Here is a 17,033-nt window from a genome sequence, read left to right on the forward strand (position 1 = left end):
GTTCTCTATGTGCAGCAGATTCTTGTACTGATGGTGAGAAACTCTGCAGGCTGTTGTTGACGGAAGCTGGAAGTTTTGGTAACTGAGGCTTTTGGCAGTGATGAGAAGATGCATCTCCTCTTTTCTTACCTGCTGGCAGGATAGAAAGTGATATGAGGTTTTTGTTGATGTGGGCTTGAACTCTTAGTTCCACAGCCCAGAAATCCTGGACAGCAACTGGCTGCCCCACAGGTCCCCACCACATCCAGCAGCGGTGGATAAACATGCTAGTTAAACTTTTCTAATTAAAATTATCCCCACTAACAATATTTTTTACACCAAAACTGCCACCATTAGGCTTCGGATTCAACCCGCCAATGAACTGAATTATTTAATATTCGCAGTGCTATGATGATTTGAGGAACTGCTCTGCTCAGCGCTGGTTAAGCCTCCGCTGGAGTACTGTATCCAATTTTGGTCACCGCTGTATTCAAAGGATGTAGACAAACTGGAAAGGATCCAGAGGTGAGCGACAAAGATGCTCAGAGGGCTGGAATGCAGCCATAGGAACAAAGGCCGAAGGAACTGGGGATGTTTAGTTTAGAAAAGAGAAGATTAGGGTGGGGGGTGGGACATGATAGCGGTCTTCAACTGACGGAAGACCAACAAATTCTGAAATGTGTTTCCCAGGGAATGCCACTACATGACCGATGGTCACTTGGTTGCCAAAAAGTTTCAGTGGCGTGAGAGGACTGCCAGTGATGGACATGGACTCAGTGTACAGCCAGGCCACCTTAAGGATCAAGCTAGAGCTTCATGCAGGCAGCACTCGGTCTGCAAGGAGGCTACGTCCCTGTGGGATTTGCCATCATCCAGATGATGAATGGTGTTTTAGAATCCTTTGCAAAGTCTGTACATGTCACTATCGCGTGCCCCAGACGAGGAAATCTGTGCACCAGAAGATTCACACCTTTGGTGGAATTCTGGGGAACGTGCAAGAGCTGTTGGGGAGGCTTGGGGCAGACAGCATTAGTTTCAGGGTGCAGGGTCCCGACTGCCAAGAGGGGTGTCAGTACCTGGAGATGTGCTGAGAAGCCCAGAGTCTGGAACAGTGTCTAAACTCTGCCCTGCCCCAGCCAGATGGGAGCTTGTGGGATTTAGCTGTTGGATCCCTCCGAGCAGTCTAGTGAGTATCCAATGGGGGAAGCTCAGCTAGATCTGTGATAACTTCTGTGACAGTCAGGCCACGCTCTGAACGTTTCTCTGCAACCGTTTGTCCTTGTTCTTTTAAAGGAAGCTCATCTCTGAAGACACAGATTCTGCAGCCCATTCTGTCAGCCCTGAATCTCAGGAAACACTGGGCCTATCATCATGCTGAGTAGACTGGATGATCGAATATGTCTTTTCTGCAACAATGCTGAAATGGTGACATCACTATCATTTCCATAGCAACTGATTTTGAAATAAACCCAGGATTATTGTGTCACCGCAGAAGCCAGATACACGAGGGAGCAACTCTTATTCCACCCATCTTCTCAGTGGATTGGGAAGATCAAAATGACATACAGTAGAATTTTAGGGTTGAATATTTGGCCTGCCAGTGTGTGCACAAAAGGGGTGCTAGAACAAGGTGAGTGTGTACCCATTTTTCACAAGTGCAGACATGAGTGCAACTGCCTGACTCTGCAGGCAAATGGCTGCTTGCACATTCACATTTGCAGGTACAAGCAAATGCATGTGTATTAAATATGGGCACCTAAAATCAGAGTCCGGAGCTGAAAACGTGGCTCCTGAGTGAGTGGAAGCAGCATGTAAGACCAAGTAATGTATAAATGGCTCTTAGCTCCCCTGAGTCCTGCCCTAGCTCAGCGGCATGAGAGTAATTAAATTGCATCCAAACACAATGCTCTGATTAAAGCCGGTCTCCAGCAGGAAGATTTATCATCTCAATTACCAGCAGTGGACACAGCAGTCAAGTCCTCCTCATTTTACATGAGCAGAGAGGAAAGCAGGAAGAGAATCACAAATATTAGCCTAAGGAAGGTAAACAGCTTGTGTGTGAAATGAAGATTTATCTCAGCAAACACTCGGCCAGATTTGCTGAACAATCCCCAGGTTTGCTGGTTGGCTGCACAGTTACCAGGGCCCAAATATTCTGCCCGTTGCCAATTGGCACAGACAGGCCACCCTGGAACAGGGGCTTTTTGCTTGTTTCTGGAAGAGAGAATCTGACCCTATTTTCTTCACCTCAAATAGCCCATATTCACAGCCACACTTGGAGAGTATGGGTGTGGCCTTCGGCCCATCCCTGATTTTCCTTCTATTCCCTGATTTGAATGTACCGTTTGTGAAGAATGGTAACCGAGGTGTGGCCCCAGCCACACAGAGTGCTCCGGGAATCCCACAGGTGAACATGTCTGGTGGTTCATTTATAGCGCAGTAGCGCTCAAAGTTCCAGTCGGGATCAGGGCCCCATATCAATCCGTGGAGAGTTCCTGCTTCAAGTTCCTCGCAATCTAAACAGACAAGCCAGACATTGGGTCAGGGTTAGGGAGCTGGGGGCGGGGGGGTTGGTGCTGGAAAACTGAGGAGGGAAATAGTTAGGTCAGACTGTAAACAGACATGGAGAGCCCAGGGGGTTGGAAAAACCACCACTACCCCAGCTCCTGAGTGGAAGGGGGATGGGGAGTCCCTTGGTTCCCTGGGCTGAGTGACTAGCATGGGGACCTATGGACCTGATCCAAGGCAGAAGGAGGAGCTGTGTGGATTTGTCTCCTCTCTTTGGAAGTCTTGTGATGTGTTTAGTACAAAGTACTTGCCTATGAAAAATGGGGAAATACTCTGCTACCTGTTTGTATAGATCCTCACTTCCTCATGGTCCTCTCCCCTCAGCGCCAAGCCCCAGCACCGGGCGGCCCCGGCCCCCTCCCCTCAGCGCCAAGCACCAGCACCGGGCGGCCGCGGCCCCGGCCCCTTCCCCTCAGCGCCAAGCCCCAGCGCCGGGCGGCCCCGGCCCCTTCCCCTCAGCGCCAAGCCCCAGTGCTGCTCTGGGTTCAGTCTGACATCTGTTATAAGGCCGCATGCTGAAATTCCTTCTGTCACTTTGAAGGCCTTACCTTTACAACTGCCCTTTCCACCAGAGAATTCAGACATAAATTGTACTTTAAATTCAATATTGGCCATTAATATTTCATGATTACAAACCGTTAAGGGTAATGTCACTGGCAGGAACGTCTGGACAGTTAAAATGGATGAGTCAGAACTTACTGACGGGGAGAAGTCAGAATACTAAAGAATCTCCCCAGCTTTTGAAGTAATCCAGTCTGACAGGCCTCCCTGCTGGAGGGGAACTGCAGCATTTACTGACTTGTTCTGAAATCCTAGCTGCTGTGTATAAATATTTTCCTTCTGATTCTTGTCACCTCATGTTTGCTGTAAAAGCTGAGTTGTTCTGCAGCACCAGCATCCTCTCCACTGGCCACCGCTAACACAACTTCATTTCCATGCCCTCAGGAGGCGCGTGCCCCTGCTTTGGTAACAATCTGTACCAGCTGAATGCATTAAAGGTGTCTAGACACACAACGGTGCAGGGCTGGAAAGACCAGCCTGGGCCCAGCCAGTGCTCACCACAAGGCCACAGTGGTGCAGCTTTCCCAGGAACATACAGCTCACAACAGCCAGTGGAAATAAAACCTCACTGTAACTAGAGACAGGACTGAGCCAAAACCCTAGGTTCAGATGTCCCGGGACCATAGGGCTGCTCCAATCTGGGTCCAGTCTTTGTGGCTCTGGACCCCTCTCATTGCAATGGCTGAAGCAGAGGTGAGGTTGGAAACAACAGAAGCGACACATGCTCGAGGATGCTCACTGAGTCCCTCTGGGCCCAGGCATCTCAGCCCCGGAGCCAGGAAGGCAGGGCAAGGACAGGATTAGTGCTAAGTGAAGTCCTGGCCCTGCGTCAGACCCATCAATGTGTCACCATGCGGCTTGGCGAGCGTGTGCACATCTTCCTTGACAAAAAACAACCCACAAAGACGTCCCTAAAGATATTCCCTAAGCAAGACCTTGGCAAACTCCCCTGCTCAGAGTCAGACCTAGGCAGGTGCCCCTACCTGCACACATTGAGTGCACAGAGGAAAAATCCTTAGCTCAGACCTCTCTCTCATTTCAAAGGCACCCAGTGGATTGGACTGGAGCCTGGTGCTAACTGTGATGGTGGAAAGTGGAACATGACCGGGTCTGCGTCTGGCCTGGAGATGTTACCATTCTGAGACATTACACACGTGAGCGGAAGGGTTTGAAGATTGTGTTCGTGTTCTCTGTATTCCCCACTGTTCTGCTTCTTCTTGAAGCCTCTATTGTTCTCGATGCTTGTGTGGAACGTGGAGGGAACCCAAGCCCTCTCACTGGAGTCAAAAGGGTCAGATCCATTGTCTTTACAGGGAACAACCTGCTTAGCTTCCACATAATGAGACAAGGGCCTGAACATGCATTACAGAGAGTGGCAGGGCACTGAGGATAATCTTGCCAGCTTCCTACCCAGCGGCAGAACACCTGTGGTTTATCAAAGCTTTTTTTGCTATTATTTATTTTCTTTTCATTCCCCATGAAGAGTTTGTTCAAAGCCTCTGCAAGGCAGGACCAAGAGTTTGTTCTTTTCTGTCTTTAACTGAAGTAAAAAAGATGAACAGAACTTTGGCTGGGAAATTATTCGGCCTGAGTCAGGGCTTTGGCTGCGCAGCAACGTGCCGGCCATTTGTTCCACGTCGCTGTGTTTGGGCGGAAGTGCAGATATCCGAAACATCCTCTCAGATAAACCAACATGAAACCTGCACGTCTGCTAATGCATTTCCTCCTCGCTCTCCCCAGCTGGATGAGGGAGGGTTCCTCAGCAACTGCAAATGAAGACTGGAAGGGCATCACTGCCCTACGGAAAGGAAAGGCCATCCCATGAGGATTGTATGTCAACGTTCCAGAAGTAGCTTATTGAAAGAGAGGACAATAGAGTATGGCGAACAGGCAGGCTCCATCTCCTGCCACAGGCCCTTCCTGTTAGCCCCCCAGGTCACTGCTACCATCTGGCTATCAGCTCCGAATTCCCAGGCAGACGGAGTTCTCAGGCACAAGCTCCCTTTTCCACAAAGCCTTTAGGGAATCCAGTAGCTCCCTATCTCACAGCTACTTGGTTCTGCAAACCTCTGCCCTTTAGGTGTCTCTCTTTCTTTCCCTTCTTCCTCTCAATCTTTCAGTCCCCGCCCTGAGTCTGGCTCTCGCCAGTTCATTTGTATTCACACATAAGGCAGGTGCTCCCTTTCTACCTGCCATAGTGCTGAATATATTTACTTCACCAACAAAACCGCCTTTCACTTAGCAGAACACACGTGCTGGTCCTCTTGGGGAGACGCCGGAGAGGAACGTCAAGGGGCACGTTCAGAAATCCACTCTGTCAGCTATTGGCTCTTCCCTACTTTGTCTGCAGCCCTCCCAGCCCCAGTGAGGGAGCTCGAAGATTCATCAGCAGCAGAAGCTAACGTGACTGCTTGGGCTTTTGTTTTCTCATTGTCTTTTTGAAGTTTAGAAGAGCAGTTTTTATAACATCGTTTTCATCCTTCTGGGAAAGTGCATAGTATGGGAAGGGCAGAACCAGGCAAACAGTAGAAAGGGAATTAGCAGAGTGCAGGAAACATGGGCAGAAACAGGAGAAAAACCATCAGTAACAACCCCCCACAGGCCCCTTGAAAAAGATAAAAGCAAATCTAGCGGTGTCTTCAAACTTCCAAGTCCTTGAAGTTTGTCCATCATCCACCCATCCACCTACCCACAGTATCTGGCACTTCCCAAGTATTTACAAAACAGAAATTACCCTGAGAATTTCTCTTGCTTCCTTCCCAGCCCACAGGAGAGAGAGCCTGATCAGTTAATGGGTTTCTTTCTACGTGTGAGTAGGGGTACAGCGGTCTGTGTGCGCAGAAACGATGGAGGGAACAACAGTCACGGAGCTGAGTTCTGCACTTAGTGAAGCTCTTCTGCTGCTCTGGATCTGGAGGCAAGTGTTCTCCCTGTGAGCCCAGCCAGCCCTGCCCTGGGTGGGCGATTCTCTGAGCTCATGGAAGCTGCCTCAGCCTCCTGGCTGCTTACTCCTGTGTTTAATGAAGTCTTTGGAGTCACCGAAGCTCTCACCCAGTGGTGTCATGCAGAGCAATAACCTTGATGAAGCACAGACAGCATGGCTGCTGCATCACCACAGCTGAGAGCAGGTACCGGCTCCAGCACAGAGAGCTGAGACAGCCGGCACAACTGTCTGGAGAAAAGGACGAAGAGTGCAAGTGATGGGCCTTTCTGTCCATCTGTCGCATTTCATCTGTCAATCTGTCTGTCACTGTCATGGCCCTTTCTAGACACAATGCCCCCAAATCTATTTGTTTTTATAAAATCACTGTTTGATGTAACACAGGACAAGCTGCTTCTGCTGTTGGCCCGGCGCCTGTGCAAAGCATATGTGTATGAATGGGAGGGACATGGGTAGGAGGCATCGATCACAAAATACCTAGCGGTGCAGGTGCAGGGGCCGGATTGAATTTTAATGTTACTGCGGAGTCCTCACAATGTAATTTACTTCCCCGTGGGTGGCTGTGAGTGCTGCACGTGTCTGAGGAGAGAGGCAGAGGCGGCCACGTCCCCAAGACTCAGGCAGTGAATCCAGAAACAGGATGGCATCTGAACTGAGGAGGAAACGTTATATAAACATGGGCTCTTGGGAGCCCCAGAGGTGTCTCATCAGGTGTGAAAGCAGCAAATGTGCAGCGTAGGGATGGCTGGTGGAGCTGCTGGGTAGATAACATGGGTTTTGATTAGTGTTCATCAAAGGTACCATCCGACCACATTCCCCTTCTCAACACATGAGACAGGAGGAGTATTTTTAGATTGCCTGGGGAGATGTTAGATTCCCCTTCCTGCATCTTCTCTTACATCACCTCTATTTAATGCCTGCTTCCTTGAAGCCATGCGCCAGTGAGTGAGACCCACCCCTCTCCAGAACCCTCCTCCTCACCTGCTTCCATTGCCAGGACTGTGATGTTGTGCCACCCTGCTGTCTCCCGATCCAGGACTTTGCCTGTCACAATGGCGCCTGTGTTTGCATCAATGTCAAAGATCCTCTCCAGGTCGGTGTCGCGATCGATGGCGTATCTGAGCACAAAGCAGGAGAGAGCCATGAGTGATTGGGGAGGGGCTAGCAAGACCTGTACTGACTCCCAGCCAGGTTGGGTTGGGCCCTGTGACAATCACTTCCACTGGGACACTAACCTGTTCTCTGTCTGGCCCCTATCTCCAGGGACATAGGTGGCCCCATCACTACCTGACTGGAGGCCCTAGAGTTAAAGTGAGGGTATACTGGGGAAGCTTGTACCAAGAGTGCAAACTCCTTCCTTTGGAGAAGCAGGGACCATGGACAAGGGGAAACGTCTGTTCTGATTGTAATGCATCAGCTCAGCACATTCATAGAGTCGTAGAAATGTAGGACTGGGAAGGACCTCAATAGGTCACCTAGTCCAGTCCCCTGGCTATGGAGACAGGACGAAATATTATCTAGACCATCCCTGACAGGGGGTTGTCTAACCTGCTCTTAAACACCTCCAGTGACAGAGATTCCACAACCTCCCTGGGCAATTTGTTCCAGCGCGTAACCACCCTGACAGTTAGGAAGTTTTTCCTAATGTCCAACCTAAACCTCCCTTGCCGCAATTTAAACCCATTGCTTCTTGTCCTGTCCTCAGTGGATAAGGAGAACAATTTATCACCCTCCTCTTTATAACAATCTTTGAGGTACTTGAAGACGGTTATCATATCCCCCCTCCCTCAGTCTTCTTTTCTCCAGACTAAACAAACCCAAGTTTTTCAATCTTCCCTCATAGGTCATGTTTTCTAGACCTTTAATCATTTCTGTTGCTCTTCTCTGGACTTTCAGGAAAGATGTGGACAAATTGGAGAAATGTGTTGCCCAGAACTGGACACAATACTCCAGTTGAGGCCTAATCAGCACGGAGTAGAGTGGAAGAATTACTTCTCGTGTCTTGCTTACAACTCTCCTGCTAATCCAGCTCAGAATGAGGTTCACTTTTTTTTTTGCAACAGTATTACATTGTTGACTCATATTTAGTTTGTGATCCACTATAACACCGAGATCCTTTTTTGCAGTACTCCTTCCTAGGCAGTACTTTCCCATTCTGTATTTGTTCAATTGATTGTTCCTTCCCAAGTGGAGTACTTTGCTTTTGTCCTTATTGAATTTCACCCTATTTATTTCAGACCATTTCTCCAGGTTGTCAAGATCATTTTGAATTCTAATCCTGTCCTCCAAAGCATTCACGACCTCTCCCAGCTTGGTGTCGCCCACAGACTTTGTAAGTGTACTCTCTATGCCATTACTCAAATCACTGATAAAGATACTGAATAGAACCGGACCCAGGACAGATCCCTGTTGGACACCACTCGATATGCTCTTCCAGTTTGACTGTGAACCATTGATAACTACCCTCTGAGTATGCTTTTCCAACTAGTTGTGCACCCACCTTACAGTAGCTCCATCTAGGCTGTATTTCCCTAGTTTGTTTCTGAGGTCGTGAGTCTGTAACAAAAGCCTTACTAAAGTCGAGATATATCACATCTACTGCTGCCCACCCCCACACACCGCCCCATCCACAAGGCTTGTTACCATGTCAGAGAAGGATATTAGGTTGGTTTGACATGATTTGTTCTTGACAAATCCATGTTGACTGTTACTTATCACCCGATTTTCTTCTAGGTGCTTTCAAACTGATTGATTATTTGCTCCATTATCTTTCTGGGTACTGAAGTTAAGCTTTCTGGTCTATAATCCCCTGGGTTGTCCTTATTCCCTTTTTTATAGCTAGGTACTATAATTGCCGTTTTCCAATCCTCTGGTACCTCTCCCCTCCTCCACGAGTTCGCAAAGATAGTCGCTAATGGCTTCTATTCAGATTCAAAGAAATAAAGGAGCCATGAGTAACTCCCAGACCAGCACAACTGCACAGGAATGGATCCCCCGGTTAGCAGCTCTCACCGCTCGGGAACCTCTCTTTGCCTGCACTCATCTAAGTCAGGGTTACTGCAGGTCAGGAGCATGGTACAGTAGCAGAGCTGTGTGGGGATGGGAGCCAAGGACAGCAATAGTGTAAATATAAGTGCAGTCATAAAAATTAAAGGTGGCAAGGTCCAATTTGATCCCAGATCATGCATCCCTGAGGTCTACAAGCAAGGACCACAACCACTGTGAATGGTGCTAATGCAAACACCTAAACAGACAAACAGCAGATTGGCTCTTGACATTCCTGATATTTTCCTATTTTGTGCTGTCCAGTTTTAAATAACTCAAATGAAAACTCCCCTGGTTTCCTGCAGGTGTCTATCCCACCATTTCACAGGCCGCTGGCTGTTAGGAAGGGTTTTTACTGTTCAGTCTAACTTTCCCTTTTATTTCCGTCTTGTCCTGTTTCTGAGAGTCCCATCCCCTGATACCGCCCCAATCAATCTTGCTCTGGTTCTGTAGGAAGGTGGATCGACCCCTGTGTTTCACCTCCCAACACCCTGAGTGCTCAGTTGTCCCTGTGAATCTTTTACGGGGACTTTCACAGAGCACAAGCTAGGGGAGCAATGAGATGGGATACGATTGGGATCCAGCCTCTTCCCAAATTCCTCCCTTTTCCAGTAGGCGGCCGAAGGGGCTGGGGAAGGAAGAGGCTGCGGAGGCAATAGCACTGTCCTGTCAGAGGCAGGCCGTGCCTCATGCCTGCTGGGCAGCTCAGCGTAAGCGAGAGGAAAAAGCAGCCAGGCAGTGTGGCTGCATCCGGGAAGGTGTGACCCTGCGGGGCTGGCGCCAGTGCCATGTACCTGATGGTTACAAAGAGCAAGAGAAGAACAGGAGTACTTGTGGCACCTTAGAGACTAACAAATTTATTAGAGCATAAGCTTTCGTGGACTACAGCCCACTTAGACGCTATCACAGACCCAGCTGCTCCAAACGCCAAAAGGGACCCACGACACATCTCCTCACCAGGCAAGCCCCAGAGAGCCACTCCCCAAAGCTCTCCCAGCTGGGAGCTTCCCCCACAGGCCACTTCCACAGGGCAGGAGCCAGCCCAGAGCCATGGTCAAACCACACAGCGTAGAGGACAGCGCCCACAAGCAGGGCTCACATGCCAGGGAGAGTCCCGCTGCAGCTGTCCAGCGTGTCAGGGAGGGACACCTCCTGCCAGCCTAGCCCCCGAGCTGGGTGCCCTCCCGCCCAGAGCCTCAGCACAATGCAAAATAGGACCATTCAAATAGGAATCCTTTTCATTTCCCTACCACCTTCCATCCGTGCAGCCTCACGTGCTTTAACAAACAGGGGAGTTTGGCCTCACAATCCCGCTCTACACTCCCGAGGGAATAGTGAAACAGTAGGCACGGTTATCCCCATTCTACACAGGGGTTACATGTCCTGCCCCAGGTCAAAAAGTCAGTCTGTTGTTGAGCTGGGGGAGAACCCAGCCCTCCACTTTAACCACAACTGGGATCTGTGCCCCCAGCCCCCCAGCACAGTATAATATTTCCAATAAGCATACACTCGCAGCAACCAAGCATGTTAGCATTAAATCACAGCACAATTGGACTGCAAGCTCTTCGGGGACAGGGGCTGGTTCTGCTGTGCCCAGCACGGCACAGCCCCATCTGATTGAGCCTCGGAGCACAGACACAACACAAATAATAAACTACAATAACACCACCACGATAAGCATTAGAAATCCAGGAGGCCAGCGAACCATCGGCAATACAATATAATTGTATTGTGTGCAGTGTCTTTCATACGTAAGGCATCCCAAAGCATTTTACAGAATTAAATAATCCAAGACAACAAAAAGTACAAGGGATAAATTACCGAAAGGAGGGTGGTGAATAAATTAAAGCATTCAGGCCAATAACAGAGGGAGAGATCAATTGAGAGGTAGGGACAAGGGAGCTGAGAGATGAAATGAACGGAGAGCTGATGAAATAGGAAGGCACAGGAAGGCCACGACAGATGGCAGGGGCTGCAGAGGAGAGGGAACCAGGTGACTGTGTGTGGATGAAGTGTGGGGAGAGGATTCCTAGACCATGAGCTCTTCAGGGCAGGGATCGTTTTCCTATTTGTTTGTGCCCCGCCCATCACAACTGGGCCATGATGCAGCTGGGGGCCTCCAAGCAGCAATATCAATATTAGTAACGACATAGAGACGGGGCCCAAGAGCCCCACCAGAGAGTTTTCAGACAAGGAGGGTGGTTCCCAATGTGATCTCAAGGCCACAGATTCCTCCACTCACATACCAGCCTTGTTTAGCCACAGCTCAGCCATGGGACTAACCTCCTCAAGGGTCAACAATGAACTTGCAGGTAAGAGTGGTGCACACCTGTCAGGCGAGGGGGCTTACAGAGCACCGTCCCACACAGGGTTTTAGCTGCACGGTTTTCATTCAAACCAACACCCACCCTTGGCTAAACCGCTATCCTGGTGCACAAATACCAGGGGAAACTGCGAAATACAGGGAGGCAGACAGACAGACACACATTAGCTTGAAAATTAAAGGACAAAACTGTCCAAAATCATCACCCATATATATGCACATGCAAATATATATTCTGCCCAGACAGTTACCTCCCCCGCCCCCCTTTGCACCAGCAGAACGTAGTATGGGTCAGGAGACTGTGACCCAAAGCTGGCATGTAAAATTAAAAAGGTTGTAGAGGAGGTTTTAAACTAAGGGCTGGGGGAAAACCAACACATGCAGAGGAGCACACAGTTCGGACAAAGATGTTTCTTAGGGGAGGGTCTATTAATGTGGATTCTCCATGTCCGAGTAAAAAGGAGAAGATAGAAGTTGATAAAGTACAGGTAGGAACTGAAGAGAAACAGTCAAATGAAAGAGAGTCCCATTCAGTTACATCACATGAAGGTAGACAACTAAATATTGACAAATTTGATAAGTAATTGTATACAAATGCTAGAATCTAGGTAATAACATGGGTGAATTCGAGTGTCTGGTATTAAATGAAGATACAACAGGCATCACAGAAACTTGGTGGAATGATGATAATCAATGGGACACGGTAATATCAGAGTACAAAATATATAGGAATGACAGAGTAGGTCATGCTGGTGTGGGTGTGGCACTATATGCAAAAGAAAGCATAGAGCCAAATACAGTAAAAATCTCAAATGACTCAAACTGTCATAGAATCTCTATGGATAGAAATTCCAGGCTTGACTAATAAGAGTAGAGCAGTAGGGATATACTACCAGTAGTCACCTGACCAGGATGGTAGTGATGATTGCAAAATGCTCAGGAAGATTAGAGAGCCTATAAAACTAGAAAACTCAATAATAATGGGGGATTTCAACTATCCCCATATAGACTGGGTACATGTTACCCCATGATAGGATCCAGAGATAAGCTTTCTAGACACGATTAATGACGGCTTCTTGGAGCAGCTAGTCCTGAAACCCACAAGGGGAGAGGCAATTCTCGAGTTAGTTGTAAGTGTAGTACAGGATCTGGTCCAAGAAGTGAACATAGCTGAACTGCTCAATAAAACCATAATGCAATTAAATTTAACATCTTGGGGGGGGGGGGGGGAGGAAAGAGATACCAAAGAAACCCACCACCGTAGCATTCAACTTCAAGAAGGGGAGCCACACAAAAATGAGGAAGCTAGTTAAGCAGAAATTAAAAGGAGTAGTCACAAAAGTGAAATCCCTGAAAGCTGCATGGAAACTTAAAAAACCCACCATATTAGAGGCGCAAATTAAATGTATACCCCAATTAAAAATAATAATACAAAAACCAAAAAATGCCACCATGACTAAACAACAGCGTAAAAGAAGAGTTAGAGGCAAAAAGGTATCCTGTAAAAACTGGATGTCAGATCCTACTTAGAAAAACAGAAAGGAGCATAAACTCTGGCAAATCAAGTGTACAAATATAATTAGGCAGGGCAAAAAAGAATTTGAAGAGCAACTAGCAAAAGACACAAAAACTAACAGCAAAAATAAATAAATGTTAAGTACATCTGAAGCAGGAATACTCCAAACAATGGGTGAGGCCACTGGATGATCAAGAAGCTAAAGGATCACTCTAAGGTCATTGCAGAGAAGCTAAATGAATTCTTTGCATTGGTCATCTCTGCAGAGGATGTGAGGAGATTCCCACACCTCAGCCATTATTTTAGGTAGCCTATCATCTAAATTAGCCTCTGTACCGGATGACTGGAGGATAGCTAATGTGATGCCAATTTTTTAAAGGCTCCAGAGGCAATCCTGGCAATTACAGGCCAGTAAGCCTAACTTCAGTACCAGACAAATTGGTTGACACTATAGTAAAGAACAGAATTATCAGACACATAGATGAACACAATATGTTGGGGAAGAGTCAACATGGCTTTTGTAAAGGGAAATCATGCTTCAACAATTTTTTATAATTCTTTGAGGGGGTCAACAAGCATGTGGACAAGGGTGATCCGGTGGATATAGTGTACTTGGACTTTCAGAAAGCCTTCGACAAAGTCCCTCACCAAAGGCTCTGAAGCAAAATAAGCTGTCATGGGATAAGAGGGAAGGTCCTTTCATGGATCAGTAACTGGTTAAAAGACAAAAAGAATGAGGAGTCACAAGTACTCCTCGTTCTTTTTGCTGATACAGACTAACACGGCTACCACTCTGAAACCTGGTTAAAAGACAGGAAACAAAGGATAAGAATAAATGGTCAGTTTTCAGAATGGAGAGAGATAAATAATGGGGTCCCCCAAGGCTCTGTACTGGGACCAGTGCTGTTCAACATGTTCATAAATGATCTGGAAAAAGGGGTAAACAGTGAGGTGGCAAAGTTTGCAGATGATAGAAGATTACTCAAAATAGTTAAGTCCAAAGCAGACTGTCAAGAGTTACAAAGGGATCTCACTAAACTGGGTGACTGGGCAACAAAGTAGCAGATGAAATTCAATGGTGGTAAATGCAAAGTAAGGAACATTGGAAAACCTTATCCCATCATCATAGGACCTAATCACATCAGCCACACCATCAGGGGCTTGTTCACTTGCACATCTACCAATGTGATATATGCCATCATGTGCCAGCAATGCCCCTCTGCCATGTACATTGGCCAAACCGGACAGTTTCTACGCAAAAGAATTAATGGACACAAATCTGACATCAGGAATCATAATACTCAAAAAGCAGTGGGAGAATACTTTAACCTGTCTGGCCATTCAATGACAGACTTGCGGGTGGCTATCTTACAACAGAAAAACTTCAAAAACAGACTCCAACGAGAGACTGCTGAGCTGGAATTGATATGCAAACTAGATACAATCAACTTAGGATTGAATAAGGACTGGGAATGGCTGTTACAAACATTGAATCTATCTCCCCTTGTAAGTATTCTCACACTTCTTATCAAACTGTCTGTACTGGGCTATCTTGATTATCACTTCAAAAGTTTTTTTTCCACTTACTTAATTGGCCTCTCAGAGTTGGTAAGACAACTCCCACCTGTTCATGCTCTCTGTATGTGTGTATATATATCTCCTCAATATATGTTCCATTCTATATGCATCCGAAGAATTGGGCTGTATAGCCCACGAAAGCTTATGCTCTAATAAATTTGTTAGTCTCTAAGGTGCCACAAGTACTCCTGTTCTTTTTGCGGATACGGACTAACACGGCTGCTACTCTGAAACTTATCCCAACTATACATACAAAATGATGGGATCTAAATTAGCTGTTACCACATAAGAAAGAGATTTGGAGTCATTGTAGATAGTTTTCACATCCACTCAATGTGCAGCGGCAGTCAAAAAAGCTAACAGAACATTAGGAACATTGGGACAGGGATAGACAATAAGACAGTAAATATCCTAATACCACTATATAAATCTATGGTAGGCCGATACCTTGAATACTGAGTGCTGTTCTGGTCACCCCATCTTGAAAAAGACATAGAAATGGAAACAGTACAGAAAAGGGCAACAAAAATGATAAGGGGTATGGAACAGCTTCTGTATGAGAAGAGATTAATAAGACTGGGACTGTTGATCTTGGAAAAGAGATGACTAAGGGGGTATATGATAGAGGTCTATAAAATCATGAATGGTGTGGAGAAGGTGAATAAGGAAGTGTTATTTACCCCTTCACATAACATAGGAACCAGGGGTCACCAAATGAAATTAATAGGCAATAGGTTTAAAACAAATAAAAGGAAGTATTTCTTCACCCAGCACACAGTCAACCTGTGGAATTCATTGCCAGGGGATGTTGTGGAGGCCAAAAGTATAATGGGGTTAAAAAAAAAACACACTAGATAAATTCCTGGAGGATAGGTTCCATCAATGGCTATTAGCCAAGATGGTCAGGGATATGCAACCCCCGTACTCTGGGCATCCCTGAGCCTCTGACTGCCAGAAGCGGGGACTGGACAACAGGGGGTGGATCATACAATAACTGCCTGTTCTATTCATTCCCTCTGAAGTATCTGGCACTGGCCACTGTCGGAAGACAGGACACTGGGCTAATTGTCCCTTGGTCTGACCCAGTGGGGCCGTTCTTATGTTCATAGACAGATGCTGATAATCTCCAAGAGCCATCGCAGCAAGTGGGCAGGACCCCAGCGTGTCCTCATGTGGGATATGCCCCCATTTTCTGCCTTAGTTCCCAATGGAAGGACAGAGCATGCCAAGGGCATTACCTTTCCCTTGATCCTCAGATTTCTTCAGAGAGGCCTCTAACACCAACTTGGCCTGGATCGCAGCCTCCAGCACTCATTTGCCACTCTGTGCTTATCTGTTGCCAATAAGGCAATTGCAAGGAAACGGGAAAAGCTCTGGGTGTCCAAACCAGCAAAAATCTGTCGGATAGAGACTGTCCTGCTGGAAGGAATAATAGAAACTGGTGCAACAAAATCTCAGATCCTTCTGATGGGTTAATCAAGGTATTTACATAAGCGTTCCATTATTCTTCCACATCCCCTGACCTCTATCACATCTCTCTCTTCTTCTCCAGTCAGTATGTAGTTAGAGATGGAGATGGTACTTCATTCTCTTCTCCATATGTCTGCCTATTTCTGTGGTAGACATGAGATGTACACATCTGTTTTGTTTGTCTTCTTGTCTTTGCTGCATAAATAAAAAAACTTCTTTTAATAAAAATAATTGGGGAGGAAAATCCAATCACCAAGGAGAGAGAGACCCCTGAGTTTAGAAGCATCTGGCATCCGCTGACTCTGAGAAGCCGGGGGCAGGTGTGAGCACAACTCTGTGCTGGAGCCTCTCTTCTCACACTTGTAACTGCTTTGCTTGTAAGTGTATTTTAAATCATGTCTACGTTGTCTTTTAAGGATTGATTGTCCTTCTCGAGCTCTGCAATAATTCCAGTCCCTGTACCATTGCGCTCCTCTCCCACAGAGTCCAGTGGGAGGAGCTGGATTTCTGAGGAGCTGGCATGTCCAGCTCTCTACAGTGTGGCAGGATTGAGTTTATTTTTCCTGGGTCCCAGCCTTGGATCTCTCCAGTCCCGGTAATTCTACAAAGCACCCTCAGCAACTTGTTCTATTGCCTGAAATCCCCTGGGAGCTCTCGGATACCTTGATTCTCGCTGCCTCACTGCAGGGTTCTGGGGAGTCACTTAATGTCGGCACAGCATGTTGAAGACAAAAAGCCCCATCTAAGTGCTAGGTGGTGGTGGTGTTATTGCTATTTAAACTAAATTCTCCTCCCCTCTTGCAGCTTGAACCCACTCCGTCCCATTCGGTCCTTGTTGGTTAGTTACTTAATCTTTCTCCTCTTCATAACATTGCTTTCTGTAGTTGGAGAAAGCGAGTTTCCCCTCAGAGCACCCCCTACTGAACTCCCAACACCACTTTCTGCAACACCTGAGTTTTTCTTCGGGCTCTTCTTCCATATAGCAACAAGTCCTGATCCTGCTTCACTTGTGGGAACTGGCCAATCACAGCCTGGAGTGAGCTGGCTGGAGA

The 17,033-nt window shown here is 47.1% G+C and overlaps 1 protein-coding gene across 11 annotated transcripts in view; it reads right to left on the reverse strand.

Moving 5' to 3' along the window:
• CDH22 (cadherin 22) overlaps positions 1–17,033 on the reverse strand; it is a 188,669-nt gene that overhangs the window by 74,554 nt on the left and 97,082 nt on the right. For 8 of the 11 annotated variants that reach the window (XR_010592417.1, XM_065566413.1, XM_065566414.1 and 5 more), the window contains 2 exons: positions 7,031–7,167; positions 2,322–2,495 (listed from right to left, as the gene is read on the reverse strand). Coding sequence is in view for 10 of the 11 variants with exons in the window: in XM_065566413.1 (XP_065422485.1) it covers positions 2,322–2,495; positions 7,031–7,167 (311 nt within the window). In the remaining variant the exon portion in view is untranslated. The remainder of the gene's footprint in view (positions 1–2,321; positions 2,496–7,030; positions 7,168–17,033) is intronic. The other 3 variants (XM_065566412.1, XM_065566410.1, XM_065566409.1) reach the window with 1 other exon arrangement.

This window comes from Chrysemys picta, chromosome 13, assembly GCF_011386835.1.
Source record: "Chrysemys picta bellii isolate R12L10 chromosome 13, ASM1138683v2, whole genome shotgun sequence".
Classification (NCBI taxonomy): domain Eukaryota; kingdom Metazoa; phylum Chordata; order Testudines; family Emydidae; genus Chrysemys; species Chrysemys picta.